Source organism: Salvia miltiorrhiza, chromosome 3, assembly GCF_028751815.1.
Source record: "Salvia miltiorrhiza cultivar Shanhuang (shh) chromosome 3, IMPLAD_Smil_shh, whole genome shotgun sequence".
Taxonomy (NCBI): Eukaryota; Viridiplantae; Streptophyta; class Magnoliopsida; order Lamiales; family Lamiaceae; genus Salvia; species Salvia miltiorrhiza.
The window spans coordinates 52,113,347-52,135,227 of record NC_080389.1 but is presented as its reverse complement, the minus strand read 5'-3'; the positions used below and the strand labels follow the sequence as shown (position 1 = coordinate 52,135,227).

At 35.6% G+C, this 21,881-nt stretch overlaps 3 protein-coding genes across 5 annotated transcripts; 1 reads left to right on the top strand and 2 right to left on the bottom strand.

Moving 5' to 3' along the window:
* Window positions 1-1,379: 1,379 nt before the first annotated feature.
* On the bottom strand, window positions 1,380-3,917 carry LOC131014271 (protein JASON). Its single transcript, XM_057942191.1, has 4 exons — window positions 3,595-3,917; window positions 3,045-3,148; window positions 1,733-2,882; window positions 1,380-1,662 (listed from the first exon to the last, which is right to left on the bottom strand). Exons 1-4 carry the CDS (start codon window positions 3,679-3,681, stop codon window positions 1,588-1,590), a joined length of 1,416 nt encoding a protein of 471 aa, XP_057798174.1. The 5' UTR covers window positions 3,682-3,917; the 3' UTR covers window positions 1,380-1,587.
* A 4,055-nt stretch (window positions 3,918-7,972) lies between these two features.
* On the bottom strand, window positions 7,973-13,483 carry LOC131014270 (BRCA1-associated RING domain protein 1). The gene is made up of 13 exons (XM_057942190.1): window positions 13,170-13,483; window positions 12,977-13,030; window positions 12,835-12,893; window positions 12,627-12,722; window positions 12,284-12,528; window positions 11,245-11,562; window positions 10,986-11,086; window positions 9,952-10,138; window positions 9,740-9,849; window positions 9,215-9,305; window positions 8,891-9,056; window positions 8,681-8,799; window positions 7,973-8,456 (listed from the first exon to the last, which is right to left on the bottom strand). Exons 1-13 carry the CDS (start codon window positions 13,256-13,258, stop codon window positions 8,112-8,114), a joined length of 1,980 nt encoding a protein of 659 aa, XP_057798173.1. The 5' UTR covers window positions 13,259-13,483; the 3' UTR covers window positions 7,973-8,111.
* Window positions 13,484-18,806: 5,323 nt separating this feature from the next.
* On the top strand, window positions 18,807-21,866 carry LOC131014268 (exocyst complex component EXO84B-like). Of its 3 annotated transcripts, none has more exons than XM_057942186.1 (6): window positions 18,807-19,194; window positions 19,279-19,376; window positions 19,632-21,129; window positions 21,201-21,380; window positions 21,491-21,615; window positions 21,692-21,866. In XM_057942186.1, the coding sequence occupies exons 1-6, from the start codon at window positions 19,042-19,044 to the stop codon at window positions 21,864-21,866; spliced, it is 2,229 nt and encodes a 742-aa protein (XP_057798169.1). In that variant the 5' UTR covers window positions 18,807-19,041. The 3 variants fall into 3 exon arrangements, with proteins under 3 accessions (XP_057798169.1, XP_057798168.1, XP_057798170.1); XM_057942185.1 differs by having other exon boundaries at window positions 21,473-21,615; XM_057942187.1 differs by having other exon boundaries at window positions 19,151-19,194; window positions 19,279-19,528; window positions 21,473-21,615.
* Window positions 21,867-21,881: the final 15 nt, after the last annotated feature.

Sequence of the window (21,881 nt, the reverse complement as noted above, 5' to 3'; positions counted from 1 at the left end):
AAAAGAGAAGAGAACATGATAAATTTTGTGGAGAGAGATCAATATATAGATAATATAATAACGTGGAGTGAATAAGGAGAGAGGGGGAAAAAATGAAAGAATATAGAGAGAGAAATATAATCACTTTAAAATTTTAAATTATACTCCCTCCGTCCACGAAATGAGTACCCATATTTCCATTTTCGTCCGTCCACGAAATGAGTACTCATTTCCCTTTTTGGCAAGTGTACCCCACACAACACTTTAATTAATACACTCAAAAAGGTGGGACCTTTATTCTATTCACACTACACTCAATACATTTCTTAAAACCCGTGCCGTCCACAAATGGGTACTCATTTCGTGGACGGAGGGAGTAATAACTTATTTATTTCAAATTCACATTTAATGATTTTTATATCAAATTAAAAATCTTATCATGATCTTTAATTTAAGATACATGTCGAATATATTTTCATAAATTAAATTTAAAGATTTTTAGAAAATCATCTAAATATGAAAAATAGGTTAGAAGAGAGAAAATTTTGGAATTGAGAAAAAATAGGTGAATGTATAAGAAAATGAGGAGAGAGAAAATGTGGGAAAAAAATGATAGTAGATGAAGCGTATAACTTATCTCATATTTCTACTTTTCTCTCTCCTCTCACCCCACTCTCTTTTAATTTCTAAACTTTTATCCTTAATTGACATTATAATTGCAAAAATGCCATTAAATTGGCGGGAAGAAAACTGGTGTTTTATATTATATATAGATTTGGGGGTGGAATATATTCTCTTTTTTTTTGGCAGGGGAATATATTGTAGAGATTCATTTTTCACAAAAACTTGGGTGCAATCAGTTACATCGTGCAATCGGGTTGATCCGCATCTAAAATAATGTTATTTATACAGTTAGGATCATGATATGAATTCAAATTAAAATACGGATCATGATTTAAATGAGGGTGCAACTCGATTGTAGGATGCAACCGGTAGCACCCAAGACTACCTCTTCATTTTTTACATCCTTATCCCAAAATCATCCGGATGGACCAAAAAAAGCAATGATTATCTCATTAAAATCTTTGAACAATAAAATATTGGGCACTGCATGTTAAAAATTCTTGACACCATTTAATAATACGCAGTGAAATAAATATTAACAAGATTTAGATTCATAATCAATTGAATCCGTGGTGTTCATATGTACTGCAGACCTAATATAAGAACAATTTTCGGTGCAAAACTCAACCTTTAAAAGCTGTGAAATATCCGATTCAACCTTGAAGTATTTTCACTTTTGTATTTATGTGTTTTTGATTTCGCATGTCTCACAAAATAAATCTATTATCTAATTTATCAACCTGAGAAGGAAGAAAAAGTAATCGAATGAAATCAAGTTTTATGTGCCTCGGAAAACAGACCAATCAATCCAATTCACCATATATGGAATGTGTTTGTTTGTATTACAACCTCGAATGATACACAGAAAGATTACATGGGATACAAAAATCAATTAAATATGCATACAGATCACTGTAGGAACTCATTCACAAACAGAAACAAACTTCTCACACACTTGATTCAGATTCACCAGGAGATTAAAGCTTATGCAGCACCTCTGTTGAGAGCTCTATCCAATCTCGTCTCGAATGGAGTAGAGTGCCAATTCACTTTCTTGTCCTGTGCATATAACATAACGTTTAAGTAACAGAATGCAAATATCTTGTATTTTCAAATATTAATAAGGTACCTCTCTGTACTTGCTGGTTGTGTTTGGTATGCCTTTAAAAGATGCGGCTGCACCAGAATGCTTTGTTGAACCCGAATCATTCCAATAGGTACCAACACTCCCTATAATCGGCATCTCATCAGGACTTCGACTAGGAGACTTCCTTGGGGAGGGAGCTGCTGAGATTTGCCTCAGCTCCTCAACTGTCAGTGCACCTAAAATTGGCCTATCTTCAAAGCTCATCGGAGAAGTGCAACCTTCTGATGTGGTCGTCTGTGGGGATTTAGTGATTGTCTCGAAGCCACTGAAACTAGTCTTCTTGGAAGGTGCAACTTCAGGAGAACCTAACCAATTTGAAAGACTTGCATCAACTGCTATTTCTTGATTTGCATTTTTCGATTGATGAGACTTTGCCTTGAAACTAGAGGGCGCCTGCCTGAATATGGGCTCTGAGCTAAACGACATACGGGGAGCCTCGAAGTTGGCAAAGTTCTCCTTCTGTGGCTTCAATAGAGCTGTTCCTTTTGACTTTGCAGCCTTCCATTGAGTAATATTCTCGACAGGGTTGAGCACTGAATTGATATAATCACTTCTATCTCTGGCATTGGTTTTTGATCCAAATTCTTTGACTTCCTCATCAGGCAGCTGAGTGTTCACCATCAGACTGTCTACTTCCTGCCTCATGACAGGTGGTGATGAGCTTCCTGTCCTCGACTCCATTGATGCAGTTACAACCGATTCAGACCACACTTGATGCCCAGGAAATCTAGCATTTGTATCTTCATCAGAGTAGTAATCATATTCATCGTCATCTTCATCTTCATCATCCAAATCCTCCAGATCGCTATCACCATACTCTTCAGCTTCATCGTCACTTTCTCTAGCATTATGATACCTATGATTTGGAGGATATGACGCCACACTGGATGCGACAGAATCATCATCTTTAGATAGTGATTGTGAACGACTTGATGATTTCAAATCTTCCTGCTTTTCTTCCTCATTCGCAGCACAATCTGGCAAGGACTCTATGCTGTCATGGACTCGAACATGCTCGTATGTTGTGACATTTGAGTTAAATGTAACTCTTTTTCTAGGACTTGGGCTAGGACTCTTCTTTGGGCTTGGGCTCAGGCTCGGGCTCCCTTGCTCCACCACCTCATGTTTATTTCTGCACTCATTTCAGTAGTTAGGAAAAAGGTCAAAGCAATATGAAAAACATCAATATCATATTTTTCATGATATGGAATATATGTTTTATAGATGAATCTTGATCCTCTAATTAGTAGAGAGCATAATATCCAATCCAGCCAAATAGCTCAAGAAGGCTCACCCCAACTCCAAAACCTCCAAAGTTAAGTTAGCAGGGGTTGTTTCTGCCACAGACTGCTCTGCAGTGATTTTGTTTTCCTGCTGAACATTTTGGATTCTGTTTCTCTGCATTCAAAATTTATGATTGAAATTTTCAGCACAGAATACAATACATGCTAGATTTGAACAAGCGTGGGAACCTACACCATAATTCCGCCAAATAAAATTATATACAAAGAAACAAAATGATGAATACCACGTCCAAACAAACATACCAGAGAAGCACGACTAACAAGTTGAAATTCTAGGAAAGGCAAATAGATAATCGGATGAAAATAGGGGAGAATTACTGAAGCTCTATCCAAATTAACTGAAAGTGCATACTCGGAATCAACTGACTGAGGAAAGGTAAGCAATCTAAAATCTGATCAAACAAAAGCTACTAAACTAAAACACAGAAAACCACAAAATTCAAATAATAACGAGCAATTCGTCGCGTTTCTAAGACATTTTCATAAAATTCAAAGCAATGTAGGCGAAAACTGAATCAAAGAGATGGAAAGAGTGATTACTTGGCGCTGAGGGCTGGACCGATGAGCCCTATGCTTGCGGCGTTTCTGACTCTTCTCACCGCCGAAGCATCCGAGAAAACAACCCATTTTCGGGGAGAGAAGATTCAGGAAAAGCGTAGAGCGCTTCTTTGGTTGTGTTGATTTTAGGAAAGGTTTCCGTTCAGATGATCAGAGGAAGAAACTCCATCTCTTACTCTTCATACGAGAGAGAGAGAGAGAGAGCTGAAGAGAGGGAAAAAAGGTGAGGGGTGGAAACGGTCGATTTTGGAGGGGGGTAGGGTTTAATCATTTTTTTACGTAAAAGGAAGTGACCGTTAGAGTTTGACGTGGTGGTCACAGCCTGTATTATTTATTTCATCTTATTTTTATTTCCTAGTATCACGTCTCATTAATTTGTACTTATTCCGTCAAAAAAAATTAATTTGTACTTATTAAATTCATAAAGGTCAGGCAATTATATGTGGATTTACATTTTGTGTTTTGACAAGGTGAAATATGTAGTTGTTATTTATAAGTGTTTATGTAGTCGTTTATAAATTATACAAGATGGATAAATTGTACTAGATGGTATTACTAGTGTAATAGATTTGATCTAAAAGTATTTGATGAGGTTCAAATTAGTGATATGCACAAATAGGAAACATGGAAAATTTTGATCAAATCATTTTTCTCAAAGTAACACGTATAATTATAATTTTATACCAAAAAAGAATTGTGCATAATATTTACTTGCATAATATAGTAATTACTTAAAAAACTCAAAACTGGTCAAGTATAATACTCCTCTTACATCTTTAAAGCAAAAAAATAATAATATCTAGCATCATTAATTGAAAGGGTTTTCTAATATTTAAGTCTTTATTGTTATATTTAAATAAAAGAAAGAACAGTGAGGATTGAACAAATATAGGCCTTTTTATTTTTATTAGTTTTATTTTTCGGAGGGGCCTAAACATAAACAAATATATAGGCGCGGCAAAGCAATAATAGTTGGATCCCACTAAACATAAAAATTAAAATATCTTAGTTTATCCATATTTTGAATTTTAGGCAAATCAACAGTATCTTGTGGTGTTGACTGACTCACTTACTTTTGTAGCAATACCGTTAGTTTGCATAATTATTAGGTAAACATATTCTTTAATTTCTGAACTATTACCATTTATTTACAAATTCAAAACACAAAATCCCATATTAGAATATCCTATTTAACTGCCTTTAAAAAAAAAAGAATATCCTATTTAACTAGAGGTTTTTTTTTTTAAGCCTACTAAATTAGGGTTTTACAATTTTAGTTTCAACAGTTAGCAAGTAAAACAAATTCAACAGGTCCTAGAATTTTTCAAATCTTGCTTTCCATAAAAAAATGAGATTGAAACATGAAATGTGGACATATATGCCATTCATGACACTTAAAATAAGGTCGGAGAATTGAATCAAATATTAAGCATGGGTGGCCAGGTGGGAGCGCATATCCAATAACAATAATAATAATAATTAAAAAAAAGTTGTTGGCATAATACCAAGCGCATAAAGCACAAATTTAATAAAACCACCAAGCGCATATGTTGGAAGAGAACTTGTGTTTTAGAGATGTCAATTGGACCAGTTCATCGAATTTCGGGCCAGTTCTATTGGGTTTCGGGTTAATCGGGTGCGGGTTAATCGGGCTAGGAATTTTTTCGGTTATAAATTTTCAACTCTAACCCTAAACGTTCGGGTTTCGGGCTAGCCCATCGGACTAGTCGGCTTAAATGCGTAAAATAAAATAATCATTTGTATTTTGTTATTTTTAATGATCTAATATATAATTTATAAAATATACATAGAAATCAAAGATATAAATTATATAGCAAGCATGAAATGCAAAAATATAAGATATTGAAAAAAACATCAAGATTGCATAACATATAAAATAAGTTGGTAACAATAAAATGTTCAACTTTGTTAACGAAAAAATAATAAAATATCTAACAATAGTTTGAATTCATAGAAGCAAAGCATCTAAAAAATACAGAAAAGTGAAATGATGAGACTTTATAATATTTTGTCATTTTTTTATTTTTATATCTAAATATTTAATATTAAGTATTCGGGTTTCGGGCTAGCCCATTGGGTTAGTCGGGCCAGCCCTATCGGGTGTCGAACTATTCGGTTACGGGCTAATCGAGTTGTAACTTTTATCGGGTTGAAAATATTCAACCCTAACCCTCTTGAGTGGCGGGTTAATCGGATCAGCCCATGGGTTTCGGGATAGATTGACATCATTACTTGTGTTAAATTCAAGACTTGCTAACATCTTTTTTTATATATAAATTATATAAGCAAATAAAGAAATTTAAAAATCGCACCACGACGAACTCGAACTCAAGACCTCATGCCTTGAACATTGACTACCTACTGCTAGATCAACACACACGAGACTCGTTGACACTTTGCAAATCAAAGGCATGGACTTGTGGTTTAAAGATAATAGTTACAAATTAAAATGGGTATAGAGTGTAGTGTTTTTAAACAATGGATAATTTTAGTAGATACTCCCTCCGTCCGCGAATTAAAGCCCCATTTGGGTGTCGGCGCGGAAACTAAGAAAGCTGAAAAAGGTGTTGTAGGTGAAATAAAAGGGTAGTGGTTAAGATATTAAATTACTTTTACTAATCTATGATTATGAGATACTTTTGCTTTATTAAATTATTCTCTTTTTTCTCTCCCTCTCTCTGTTGACTGTTCTCATTGATCTCTTTTGCTCGAACAATTGGAGAAAAAAAAATGAAATTCAGTGAACAAATCGAAAAACCCAACTTCAGTGAACAAATCGAACAAATCGAAAATATGAAATTCAGTGAACAAATCGAAAAACCCAACTGTTCTCATAAATGAAATTCAGTGAACAAATCGAAAAACCCAACAAATCGAACAATCGGCAACAACTGCTCCGATCCAATGAAGGGGAAGGCCGCCGCCTTGGATTCCGGCAACAACCGCTCCGATCCAATGAAGGGGAAGGCCGCCGCCGAGAACCACCTCTGGTCGTTGTCCCTTTCTCACCACACCTTCTCGCTCACCACCTCCCATCTGCCCATCTCTCTGCCTCGTACCGCGCCGCCTAGCCTGCCTTCACCGTGAGCAGCCACAGGCTGCCACTACCCATGCGGCGCAGGCCGCTGCAGCATCGTCAGCCCAACTTCTGGCCTCTGACAACCTTCCCCTCTCCTCGTCACTCATCCCCAAAACCAAAGGTAAACAAAAGAATTTCACAGATGGGCTCCAATTCAGAGATTTCGAAGCCCGCCACTTCGGATTCCGGCGGGAACCTATCTGATTCAGAGAGATGGAAGCCCGACGCTTCGGATTCCGGCCGGAACATGTCCGATTCAGAGAGATCGAAGCCCGTTGCTTCGGATTCCGCCAGGAACGACGCCGATTCAGAGAGATCGAAGCCCGCTGCTTCGAATTCCGGCATCGTCGACTCCAACTCAGAGAGATTGAAGGTCGGGAATTCGGCCGGACACTCAAAATGAAAACGAGAGAGAGAGAGTTTCATGGAATTCGGTCGGACACTCAAAATGAAGACGAGAGAGAGAGAGAGTTTCATGGATAATTAGGGGAATGATTAGTTAGTTAATTAAATGGGGTAAAAATGAGGTGGGATAATTAATGGCAAAGGGTAGTAATTTAAAGTAAAGAGGGAGGGTAAAAGGGTACAAAAAGGTAAATGGGGCTTTAATTCGCGGACAAATATTTAGAGGCAAATGGGGCTTTAATTCGCGGACGGAGGGAGTAGTTTTTAAAAGGTGTGTAGTTTTATATAATCTCACTTTTTATGATTGCGAATTCTTTTTAATTTTTATTTCTTTGTAATAAGCTAAAATTATTTATTGCATTTATAATTTTTTATATAATAATTGAGTTAGTATCTATCTATATATATATATATATATATATATATATATATATATATTACTTCCTCCGTCCCACTTATATTGTCACTTTTACTTTGGGCACGGAGATTAAGAATAAGGGGTTGAGAGTGTAAAGTGGGTGAAAACTATTTGTTTAATTTGTGTAGAGATGATAGGGACCACATACTATTTTTGTAAAGTGCCAATATAAGTGGGACAAACAAAAAATACAAATGTACCAATATAAGTGGGACGGAGAAAGTAGAACATTTTTCGTGCATTGCAAATGTACAAATACTAGTTTGTGTAAGATGAAATAATTATATACATATCACAATGCATATTGTTAAGTAACAAGTTATGTTATGGTGTTTAACATGGAGTATTAAATTTTCATTTTATTAACATATTAAAATGGAATGTAATAAAGTAAGGTGACCTGATAAACTGCGACGAAGGGAGTATGTAGCAATATATAAATTCTGCCATGCCATATAATTTTGTTATATTCATATCCCAAAAGCAGGTTCCAAAGTCGGGTGTACACTGCAAATTTTCGCTAATAACAGCATCAATAAATATGACTAAAATGTAGAGAAGGAATGTGTATAATTATCACAACGAAAATGGCAAGATTTGGCATGCAGCAATGGATTCCAAGATCCATGTATGCCGAATGAGCTGAGCATCGATGCTTTTGGCCACATCCTCTGCTTCTGCTGCTCTCTTCAACAAAATGAAACTTGCTTCAGTTGCTGAACACCCTTGAGGACTGTCATAATTGTAAACTACTAAAGTTGTTGAAATATCTTCAAGATTCTGTCTTCCTGCAACTGCATCCTCCATGCTCTCAATAATGCTGGCTCCACCAACTCTAACTAACTCTACGAGATCACTCTTGTAAGCCGGAACAAAGTCGCCATTGAAGTAAAAGTTCAAACCATGCAAAAGCTTCGGAGCCTGTGCAACAACGGGGGGGGGGGGGGGGGATCAAGAAGATCATCAAGACAATCACATTCAACAATTTAATTTTTTTATCTTTAACGACCGACTGAAATGTAGCTCGAGTCTGTTTTCTCCAAATATGCCAAAACCATGAAGACACAAATATACCATGTGAAGTGTTCAGAAATTTGTACAAGTGAACGACAAGAAATCCTCGTTTATTTAGTAAGTGAACTTACATTCTTTGATGCTCTCAATCTACCAGTTCTTGGACCATCACAACACCCATGATTGTCCAGGTTAACTTCAAAAGGTTCTTCGTCAACACGATGATTTGCTTCCATGCAAGCTTTTACCCCTATAGAAAAGATGGCAGAAAAACCATTAGGTAAATCTCAAAACACTATGCAAGTTTTTTGATACTATATTTCAAGGTTGCCCAAGCTTACAATCCATAGAAAGGACCCATTTTCCATTTAAAATAGCCATGAGAACTTTTAGAGTTCTACTACATGCACCATTTGAATCTGTTGCTGCAATCACATGGGTGACATTTGGGTTCCAGAACTTGTACACAGTAGCACCACTAGTTTTAGCTAAGCGAGCCACCAAACACTGAAATGTCAGAAGAAGAAATAGAGGAAATTAGCCTCTGAAAAGACAAAATCATACTCGTGTGTGCATATTCATAAAAATTGCAGGACAAGAAATATAGTCTCGGTGAAGCATAATGAATACCATATTTTTAACTAAATTAACAAAAGAGAATCAACCTTCTCCTCTGAAGACAGAGCTGATCCACACAGAACCAACTGTTGAGGCATGCTCAGGGAGGTTGAGCAAATATTTAACTGTTCGGGTGTACTGCACAAAAATAGAAGATTATAAACAGGACATTAACTCTCCAACTGTTCCCAGCCAGTGCTATCAAGATATTCATAAAATCAACTTAAAAAAACTAACAATTAATTTCAATTTGATGAAGCAACATTTCTGTCTGATATCTCATTAGATGAAGCAATGAACACACTAGTCACCTTAGCAACAGCTATTCAGTAAAACATTAAACAATATGCATAGGAAAACATCCACATGGTATTTAGGAGCACTACTGTTACATATTTCAGGTGAATACACCCTTCTTTGGGATCTATTTTTGCTGGAAAGATTAAACATCTTAACCAAATACTGGGAACAAATTAAGTTAATGATATGTTAGGCTACTGACCAAGAGAGACATTATCCCAAAAGTAAGCCACTGGTCTAGCTAAGTGATTGTTATGAATAAACTTCCTTACATTTCACTGGGCAAAGAGCACTTCTCTCCACTGGGACGCTTTCTGGAGTTGGACTTTTCACTCGGAAATTTAATTGATTTATGAGTTGGACATAGCATTAAAAATTCACCCTGTGCATCACATGCATGTTTAAAAGAGATCAGACTGAGAGAACCAAACTAACTGAGAGCACAAATTAAACAAGTATTAATAGGAAAATATAGCAAACTTACACAGTCCCATCTGCAGTCTGGTACCTCCACAGCACAAGGCACGTGATAACTTCTGCGGCAGGACTTCACAAAGCAGCCAAGTGCTGCTCCCTTTAACCCACAACCACTGCACTTGAGCTTAGAAGCTCGTGCTATTTCAGACTCCAAATTCACAATAGTATCATCCACAAAATAGACCTGAGGGGCCCTGTAATAAAAAAATTCAAAACTACATACATTAGCTCAAGGTTGCCTACCCAAGGATAATTTTCAGTTTTAATCAGGAGCGTAATATGATGATATGGACCACCATCTCAAGGAAATGTATGTGTTCCAAACCTTTGAAATGTGCAATAAAAATGAAGAAAGAAACATATTAAACAAAAGCCAGAGGCAATAGGAGTCCAAAATGATTTGTTTGCCAAGACTAGGTTAGAACCTAAAAGGGAACATTGCGCATATCGCCAAATAAGAAAAAATGCAGTTTTAGCAATTGTAATACCACTATACCAGTCGTGTTCAATTCCAAATTTGCAATTGCGCCATATAACTATCTTAATGACAGCAAATTTGCTTTTATTTATGCCAGTATTTGGAAATTAGACTGGCACGCGCGCATGTGACCTACGCAGATTGGGAATCCGATGGAAATAAATGACAAAACCAACCAATCTTCCCAAATTCCAGGCAGGTTCCCGGCTAAATTTGAAATTTGGAGGTATTCTCATTAGCTTTGGTCGGATTCTCAATTTGTGCCAGCCACATGCAGCATACTCATATTTTCTTGTCAATTTTCCAAATTCTTGCAGTTTCTTTATCAAAGTATTAGTTTCTATTAAAATGCAAGGCAATTTCTTTTTACAGATTGGCGAAGAAATACAGAAAGAATTAACAGGTGAAATATTTATATTTTACAGAAATTATATTACTTGCTCAAAAGATTTAATATTATATCAAAAGCCAACTTCATACTTGTATTGCTCCTCGTGCATAGATGAGGAATTCAATACCAAAACTTTAGCAAAATAAAAGGTTGATGCAGAAAAATTCCATACCATTCTATACATTTAGTATGGACAGGAATTGTATTGGAATAAGCTGCTTGACTTCTTGCTACCTCCTTTCCGCCTGCATAGTGTAGCATCCGGCCAGTTCCCTACCACAACAATTTTAAGACATGAGAGATGTCAAACTAGAATAAAGCCCAGAGACAATCTGGCACCTTTCAATATTGTGAAAATGTCATTAACTAAGAGCATAGAAGAACTTCATATCAAGGAAAATAAAAATATAATGTTTGTGAAAAAAAAATACTTCTGTTATCTTAGAAGAATGGCAAAGCGCACAAATACTTCCATCCACATTTGATGCATCCAAGGGTGCAGTAGAAGAAATGATGGAAGCATCTTCCATAGATTTGCAGTCCTCAAGCTTAGAAACTGCAGGATTCAAATGAGAAACTATCTTCTCACTGTATGCATGGCTTTGCAGAACTGCACCGGACGGTCCATAAATTAGCTTCTTTTGCCTCTTAGGTTCCCTTGTATGATATGTGCCTCTTGTATCCACTCCACCAGCAACTATGCCTAATTGGTCTCCAGTAGAGCTCTTGACTCTAATTTTACATGGACCCTGTAGATATGAGCTATGGTGCATTAGAGAAAAGAAGTGTATGATGTGGTATCACATCAATCCAACAAATTGTTGTTGTTGATTTGCTGCTAAATACTCAGTGAATTAACAAACTGCTAGCAGAAAACAATATACCCAGAAAGTTTAACCAGAGAAAAATAAGGTATGAACCATAGCGAGAACAATTTGGTGAGACAAGCATTGGTTTCTGCTATCCCATGACAGATATAACCATTTGATGACCATAGAAGCAGTATAAAATAGATATGTCAATCCAAAGTATTAAAAGCTAAATGAATTGGGCTGCTGGCAATCAGATATGACTATGTTGAAATTTCACACTTACATAATGCAAAAAAGACTTTATTCATCAACATTGAGCAATTAAATCACAAATTAAAGTTAAGAACATTACCTACACACTGGCTTAAATCATTCATTTTCATAATAGTGGGACTTTTGAATGATCAACATTTCAATTACTACATTACAGGAACAAAAGTACAATCTTCACATGATGTATAAGAACATGCTTTAGCTTTAGGGTTCTACTTTAGACAAATAATTTTTCACACACAATAAATCCAAGATTAAACAAACAATTGTAGTTGGTCATTCATTTGAATGTATTGAATCCAAACAGTCCAGGCTTGAGTTCAGCCAACATCACAACAGAATTTACATAGCATGTCAAGATGAAAAACGAAGCCTTGAATCTTACCTCATTTCTGCAACCTGGACTGCTATGCTGATTTGCATGTTTGGTATCAACAGAGGAAGGGGAGCTTCCAGGCCACACTTCTGGAGCATGATTCACATCTAATTCTTCTGATGCAGAGCACTTGGCTGACTCAATCCCCCTTGGACTAGGATCAGGGCAATTATCATTCATTTTAGGTGCTGTCCCACCTACATTCTTTGTCACTTGGCCAGTTAAGGTAGAACTCGAGACTGGGGTTCCAGAATCTGCAGTAACCACAAATTCACATAGAGTAAGCTACATCACTTAGATTATTTCAACAATATGAACAAGTTTTGTCTTTTTTCCTCTGGGCACTACATACCAGCAGATATAAGTGGCAAGATCGCAGAGTTGAAAGTAGCATCCAGATTTTTGTAAATAGCAACAATGTTCTCCATGTGAAAGGCAGGTCTGATTTCTGCAAGGCAAGTTTTTGTAAACTAAAAGTTGAGTCCAGCTAGAAACTGAACTTGACATTACAAAAATGTCAGAAACATTCAGAAAATGAGATTGAACAAGTAAAACAGCACCTTGATTGGTAAAGCGTTGCTGGCATGCAGGGCAACGAATGCTAAATTCAACACAGGAACTGCAAAAATGAAATGGGTCATCAAAAATCCTAAAAATGAAAGGGGAACAACCATCGCATTAAAATTTAGAGTGCCAACTCACTTGCAGAAAACGTGATTGCACGGAAGCAACATCGGCTTGTTCAGCATTTTCAAACTAGAGGAAGGGGAAAAAGAGTGAAGATTAAATTTTAAATGCACAAGACCCTTAATCTAGGCAAAAATTAATAAATCATTATGAGTCCCTGAAATACAGAAAATCGAAAGAAATGTCAATTGACTTAAGATGATTCTACCATAAAGCGCAGTTGAGCTCGAACCGAAGCTTCTGGAGATGAAAAATACACGGATTCAGCGACCTCGCGACGTTCTGAATTTCCGACATTGCAATCTTCCTTTCTTTTTTTTAACTTTAGGGCTCAGAAGCGGGGATGAAATGGAAATTTCTCGATTAGTTTGGCTTTATGGGCGGTGCCGCGGTGGTGGTGAGCATTCAAGACTTAGCGGGAAGAGCAATTTCTTGGCGGTTTGGCTTTCGAAATTTTGAATTCCCCCCGCTATTACTGAAACTGTTGATTTGGTTTTTTCCACTGGTAGTTGAAAAGGTACCTTTACTCTTTTGGGAAAATAAAAATGGAAGAGATAAAATACTCCCTCCGTCCCATGAATCGTGATCCATTTCTTTTCGGCACGGGAATTAAGAAATTGGTATTTTGTGTGTTAAGTGTGGTAGGTGAAAAAGTGAAAAGGTGAATAAATGGTAAATTTTTTGCCATTTTTAAAAACAGGTCAAGCTTCGTGGGACAACCCAAAAAGGAAAGTGGGTCACGCGACGGAACAAGGGAGTAAATTAGATCCATATATACACTTTTTTTACTCCACATGTCAACTTTTGGGTGATTTGAAAATTGGTTACACTCCATTTCAACTCTGGTCTTAAAATTATCTTTCAAAAAAAAAAAAAAACTATCGTCCTAAAATTATCAAATAAGTCCAAATTTCTATATTAACTACTCCCTCCGTCCCAATATTGTTGGCCACATTTCCTTTTTAGTTTGTCCCACTATTGTTGGCCACTTTCCTAAAATGGAAATATTTATCACATTCAATCTCTTACTTTATCACATTATCTCTCCTACTTTATCACTTTATTACATTATCTCTCCTACTTTATCACATTTTCTCTCCTACTTTATCATTTTATTACCTTCTCTCTCATACTTTATCACATTCTCTCTCCTACTTTATTAATTTTATACTATATTACCCACACACTTAAAATATTAATCTACAACTCCTTAATTCCCGTGCCGAAACCAAATGTGGCCAACAATATTGGGACGGAGGGAGTAGTTTCCATGCGATGTATGAAAATATTATTTTAAAAAATATACAACCTCCATTCCGTAAGAATGTATCACATTTTTCATTTTCGTCTTTCCTACAAAATTGTATCACTTCCATTTTAGACTATGTTTATTCACAAACTTTGACAACCGGTCATAGCATACGACAAAAAATTTAAGCAAAAAAAAATTATAAAATATTTAGTGATGGATAACCGGTTGTGTCTGCATGTTGCAGACCAACACTTGCCTCGACTTTTTTAATCCAATGATGAAATGACATTTGGCATTTTACAATTAAATACTATAAGAATAAATAGTAAAAAAAGAAAAAATATTTAGGTTGTAATGAGTTGTTGATAAAATGTAAAAAGTTGTAAGATAATAGGTTGTATATGTGGAAGAGAGATAAATTATTTTTTTATTAAAAGTTGGGTTGAGATAGGTTGTTGATAAATATAATCTTAGGATATGACCCCCTACTTTATCCTTTTAACCACAATCACTTATTTCTACATAACCCCACAATCAATTCAACCACAACCACTCATTTCCACTCAACACTTTATTTACCAATTTTTTCTTAAAACTCGCAACATCTCTTATGTGATACACTCTTATAAGACGGATGGAGTATTAAATAAAATAATTTTTTATTTAAAATTTAATTATTTATTAATAATATATGAGTATGAAAAATTAATTATTATTAAAAATTAGTCTCATGTGGAACTTATAAAAATTATAAATATAGCCTAAAGTTATCTACGTTCTTCACTACTTTATAGCCCGAGTTAAAATTTGGCATCTGATGGGTGATAATTGATATGGCTTGTCAGAAGCTGACTTCGCAATCTAAAAAAATACATCAAATTCTTCATTATCCACATCATCTCTCAAACGTCTAATATCAAATCAAATTCAAATTTGAACTATTAAGTGAAACACTGATATTTGCTATTAAAATTTTGACTCCGCTATAACCACAATATAGATAAGTTCATACCATATTTGTATTTTTTTTAAGTTCGGACTAAAAACTCACATGAGGTCAAAGTTCAGACTATTTTTTAATACTCCCTCCGTCTCTTCAAATTATGCCTTCATTTTCTTTTTAGTATGTCCTCCAAATATATGCTCTTTTTATTATTGGACATTACCTCACACATAATTTAATAACACTACTCCCTTTGTTACATTATTTATGGTATATGTCTATTTAGCACAAAGATTAAGGATAACAAAATTAGGATAAAGGTGTGTGTCCCATATATTTAGTTGTGTGCTTAATGAATTTTTTATTGTTCTTAATTTTTTCAAGTTAAATGATTTTTTTCACTCCACTTAATATTTTCTTTATATTTTCAGATTATTTATTGCCCATATTTTCGAAAATATTGAATGGCAAAAACTTGGAGATGAACTTAACTTTAATATTGATAAATTAACATTTCGAATTTTTAGGATTTTTGGATATTTTTTCAAAAAAATTTCAATTTCCAAATTTTATAGTCCGGATCGGATTTGATCATAAAAATTTTGAATTTTTGGATCCAAATTTTCGTATAATATGGTTTGTATCAGATTTTATTTTCTTCAAAAATCAAATTTTCGGATTGGATCAAATTGGGCAAAAATTTGATCCGAACTCTGAATGCTCATCCATAGTCCCATTTTTGCAAGTTCCATATCTAAAAAAAAATATATCTCAATCCCCAAATCCAGATGAAACAATAGGGCCAAATGGCCCTATTCAACATACAACATCAAATTTTGTCCACCATTTGAAAAAAATATAAATTTTGGCCATTTTTTGTATGTCATGACTATTCTACTCTTCTTTCTCTCTCCTCTCTCTTTCTCATCTCCCTCTCTCTCTCTCTCTCCAACGGCGCCGAGCTTGGAGAATTCGTCGGAGCTCCAAAATAAAACCAAAGTAAAATCTTGGCACCAATAGTGCCATAAGTGCCTAACCCGACCCGGCACGCGACCCGCGTGCCTGATCCTACCCGATCCGCCTTATTAAGGGCAAAAACGTCCAAATCAATAAAAATGACCAAAATTTGTGTTTTTTCAATGTGTGGCCATTGTAGACAATTAAATTTGTCGTCGAATTAAATCGTGACACGTGTAAATTCATGAATTAAATATTCAATTATATTTTCTATTTTATTAAAAAGGATTTTATTCCTAAATTAAATAGATATATAATTAATATTTAATATAAATGAATTAATGGGCTCATGGACACCTAAAGCCCTAAGGCTCATGCATGGAGGCCCAAAGCCTATAAAGCCCATGAGGCCCACCTCCTACATCTATAAATAGGGGTGTAGAGAGCTCATAAATGACATCTTGGAGTAGTGTAAAGTTGAAGTGGAAGAGAATTGGAGAGCTAGAAGAAGACCTTCAAAGCTTCAAGAATTCAAGACCTTCAAAGCTTCAAGAATTCAAGATCTTCAAAGCTTCAAGAGTTCAAGAATTCAAGACCTTCAAAGCTGTAAGAGTTCAAGAATTCAAGATCCTCAAATCTTCAAGTGAATAAACCTTCAAATCTTCAAGTGATCAAAATCTTCAAAACTTCAAGCGATCAAGATCTTCAAAACTTCAAGCGATCAATATCTTCAAATCTTCAAGCGATCAAGCATTCAAATCTTCAAGATCGAAAGCTTCAAGGCGTTATTACAAAATTCTAAGGACGTTCTTCCCCAAATCAAATCAACTTCGACGTGCAGTTCAAAATCATGGCTTGAAGCCCTTTGGATTTGTCGTCACCAAATCAAATATTTCAAGAACCTTCGAGATTGTTCGAGAATCAAATGGAAGAGAAGAATCAGAGGAACGACTAGAGATTGCAACCCGCAAAACTCTATCAAATTCTATCAAATTATCTTTGTAACGCGCTTTTGTATTTTCTTAAATTGAAATACAAAAATTTATTGTTACAGCCATAAATTGTGTTTTATGCTTCATTTTTGGCTACTTCAAAATTTTACTCCATCTAGATTGCGTTTAGGAGCCACTATTGCGCCATATTTTATTCAATAGGAAGGAAAAAAAAAACTGCTCTAAAAAAACTCTATTAGTTTGAAACTGTTTGTAAAAAAAAGTAAAATAATTGTTCATGCATTTTGTTTTATTAATATACTAGAAGATAGATTTTCAATAGTTAATCGAGCCGATTTAAAATCTTTCAACTGATTTATCTATAATCTATAATATATTAAAAATGCAACTTTGATTTGAAATCAATTTTTCTAAAAAAAAAATCAAATTAATTTTGAAAATTAGTGAGTGGTAATTTTGTAGTTATAGTAAACTTAAAATTTTATTTGTAAATTATATATTTTTTTTCTTATCCGTTTTTGTTTTATTTCTATATAAAATTGTGAAATTTGATTAATTATAAAATATTTAATATGCATATCAAATCAAATAGCACGATAAAATCTTTAATTTGATTATATTTTATGTAAATATTTGATTTAAAATGTACAAGTTATATTTATTTAAAGATCATTTTTAAAAAAATTATATCCTCTCTCATTTTTCTTGAATAAATCTATTTTCATTTTTTATTATTTTTAATTTCATTTTTAACTTTGTTTTTTTGTCTATTTATAATATTAATTTTTATTATTGTAAAATTTTTTAATCTTTCCGAATATTCAATTCAAATAAAGTTAATTAAAATTATTTTTTATTATATTTATAAATATAATAATTGTATTAGTATTATATTAATTTTATATAAATATAAAAATATGTAGGAGTTGCAAATGATGATATGTAAAAGACAGACTAACCGGATCGTGTCACGTGGGTATACTTTACAATATTTTGATTGATTAATTAATTAATTAACGTGGAGAATAGGAAAATGAGATGATAATCATAAAGTGAAAATACTTAAAACTACACAATTTTTTCAAAGTTCATACCAAAATTATTCACTTAAAAAATTGATACACTACATATCCATATACATTAAAATATTATTATCATTGTACGATGATTTGGTTTGTGTCATATGTGTGTGAATTTAAGTAAATTCTGCTGCCATCAACTCTCTCATAAATTTCTAACACACCAGCCTCATAACACATGAAACTTCATAATCGAAAACTGCATGAGCAGAAACTTTAAAGGCGAAAACTTTCAAAGCATTCTCTTGCATGCAATTACTTCATAACCGAAAATTTCATAACTGAAAACTTTCAAATTATTCTCTAGCGTGCAATTACGTCATAATTAACCAGAAACTTCATAAGAGGAAACTTTCAAATCATTCTCCCGCATGCAATTACTTTATAACCAGAAACTTCATAAGCGAAAAATTTAGGGGCGGAAATTTTATATTCACACTTACACGTATGACGTCGGTATGTTATACGATGAAAGAAGATAATGATGGTACTCATGATAACTTTTCACAATTAATTCATCTTTTTCAATAGATAAATATCAAAAAATCAAAATGAATATGGAGTGTAACAAAATAAAGTGAATATTTTTAGTACACAATTTTGAAAACTCGTGTATTAAAGAAAAATATCCCAATCATAATGAGATGGGATTTGGTTCCACACTTGCACTTCTCATATATAGCAGCTACCACTACAAGACAAAGCCGGCACACACGCTCTCTCTCATTGGCCTGCAATTGTCTTTTAACGAACAAACCAAAGCTTTTCCCAATCAACAATGCCAATGGCAATGGCGGCAGAAACAGACAGCCAGGTTCTACCAACAAATCAAGTATATGCTTTTCTTCTCCAAACCACAATTTTCCTTAACAATAGCATTATAATTGATCACGCCAATGGACTCAACGTCCACGCCAAGATTTCGGTTCAGAGATCACAGGCAAGACATAGCCGACGATTCCTCCTCGGAGGGCCACACCACCGCCGATTCCTCATCCCTTCCTTCCGACGGCGATGACGAACCTCAGCTTCAGTCCATGACTGCTAAGGTCCTCTCTCAAAAACGTTTCTTTAAGTACTAATTATTTCAATAATTTTTATTCAATTTTTTGAGCCTTTTCTTTGTATGGTAGGGTGTCCGACATCTGTGTTCTGAGCTCCTCGAGCTTAAGCAAGAATCAGATGAGGATTTTCAGAAGAGTATCTTTTCAAATTACTCTGCCTTTCTTGTGTAAGCCGCACTTCATCTTTCTATTATCTTTTTCCAACTATGTTCCACGATTCTGTTTATGAACCAGTTAGAGATAATTGCTACTCAAATTGATGTGGCACGACTCATCTACACGCGGACTAAATTCATCCTGTCATTTAGATGAATTTAAGGTGGTATAACTTGCTACAAATTTAAAAGTTGAATTTGCAACATTTTAATTACCATTATCTTAATTAGTGGTGAACTAGAACTGAGTAGTTCTTTGCAATGCAGGATAATGAAAGACATAGAAGTCTTGCAAACTGAATTATTGGGATTGAAATACCAGGCTTCATTGCAAAAGAGGCTTGTTAAAGATGTTAGTGATAAAATCTATTCAACTCTTGTGTCTGAGGAGACTATAGGATCCATGCTTCAAGAAACTCTACCTGTTGAAACGTCGTCTCCATCTTTATTGGATGTACATGCAGAGAATGTGTCGGACATCTTGGATTCCCTCATCTCCGAGCAAAGGCTAGATGATGCCCTGGCTCTGCTTGAAATGGAGGGCGAGTATGTTCTGTATCTGCGCCCAGATGAATATTCTCCGGATCAAATGATGTCTTATAAGTCGATTATTTCTGGAAAACGGGCTATCCTCACTGACCGGCTAATGTTGGTAGCTAAACATCCACGGGTGTCTGCAGCGGAGCTGCAGAAGGCACTGCTCGGATTGTGCCAACTCGGAGAAAATCATCTTGCAAACCAGCTGGTGCTTCAGTACTATCACTCAAGGATTGCTTCTGGCATATGTAATCTGCAATCTTCAAAGGGATTTCCAAATGTGTTGTACATTCAACAAGTGGCTAAATGTGTGTGTTCAATGATCTCTCAAGCTGTGAGGAGTTATCTCGCGTTGAATGGAGGAACTTACCCTTACTCTTCTGAACTAACTCGGTGGGCAGCAGAAGAGACGGGAGTGTTTGCTGCTTGTTTCATCAAGTACATTGAGTCCATCTCTGACATAAGTGGTAGGCTGTCCACAGCCGTTGCTGCTTTGCAGATTGTGATGTCGTATTGCTCGTTGTTGGAGACTCAGAGAATCCACGTGCAGCATTCTCTGATGGAGCTTGTTCGTCCCTGCATAGAGGGGGTCCTGCAGCTCCATATAAACCATTTGAGTAGAGTTATGATTATGGTTACCTCAACTGAGACTTGGGTTTTAGACAGATACTACGTATCTGGAATCTTGACAGGAAGGAATACCGCGATCATTGATCAACAACCGGAATGCTTCTTTCTCACCAACAGCGGCAGGAAGTTTGTGACATTGTTCCAGTCTGTTGCAGAGGAGATTTCACCCTTGATCACGTTTCAAATGGAGGGCTCGGTTCTGAAAGGAATCATAGACTTCTTCACAGCTTATGTTGTCATACTGGAAAGTGCCATCACTGCTGACACAGATGCTATGGAGAAAGAAGGGTTCAAGATCAAGTTGCCAGAAACTCCAACTCAGGGAGTTTTCATTCTAGCCAATCTATCAACATTGGTGCAATTCTCCTCGAGCATTATCAGAAACCTCTTTGATGGCATCCACCACTTGGATTTTGAGATGGATAGTTATGCAACGCTCGTTCAAGACATTTACAGTCGACTCAGATCCTGCTTTCTCGATCACTTCATATCCAATATCTTCTCACCAAATGCTGGCCATGAATCCAGTCCGGAGATTCGGCTTAGCAGGCAGAATAGTTGTAGATATTTTGATCTGACTCCATCTGTTCCCTACCTGGTATGTTTATTTATCTTTGATTAGCCTTATTCTTCTCAGATACATGATCTGATGAAATTCCACACGAACAGGAGTTGTATTTGGAGCTAAAGAAACTAGAGAAGCTTGCTGATGACGACTGCATCGACACGAGATGGTTGATGAGTCTGTTCTTGGAGATGATGGATGCAACGTTTGAGTGGATCTCCACTAAATCTGAAATATGGGCAATAACAGAGAATTTTGTTGCTAATCGCACAAAGTTCATGCAGGTATGTGTATATCTTTTCTTGGTTTCTTGTAATTAGTTGCTTATAGTTATACATGTGAGTAAAAAAAAATATTATTTCATAAAAAACAACAGTTCATTCTGGACACTCAGTTTCTGGTGGAAACCGCAAGACGCAGTGAATACCTATCAGACAAGGCGATAACCATCTCAGACGACATCATACGTTGCATCGAAACGTCCTTCCTTTCAGCTGGTCTGAGCCCTCTAACTCTAAGGTGAATAATTTCTGCTCATCATTTCTGAGAATTACTCTCAGTTAGTCAGAGTGATGATATACTCGAAAATTGGCAGAGATTCAAGTGGTGACGAGTGGCCTGCAAACGTGGCTCGTGCAGCCCTTCACAAGCTGCAACGACTTCTTGAAAACGAGGATGCAGCAGACGAAGAGGGTTCATCTCATCACCGCGATGAGCTCGAATCAGTGATTGAAAAAGCCATTCATACAACACAAGACACCCAGATTTAAGAACTGGATATATAT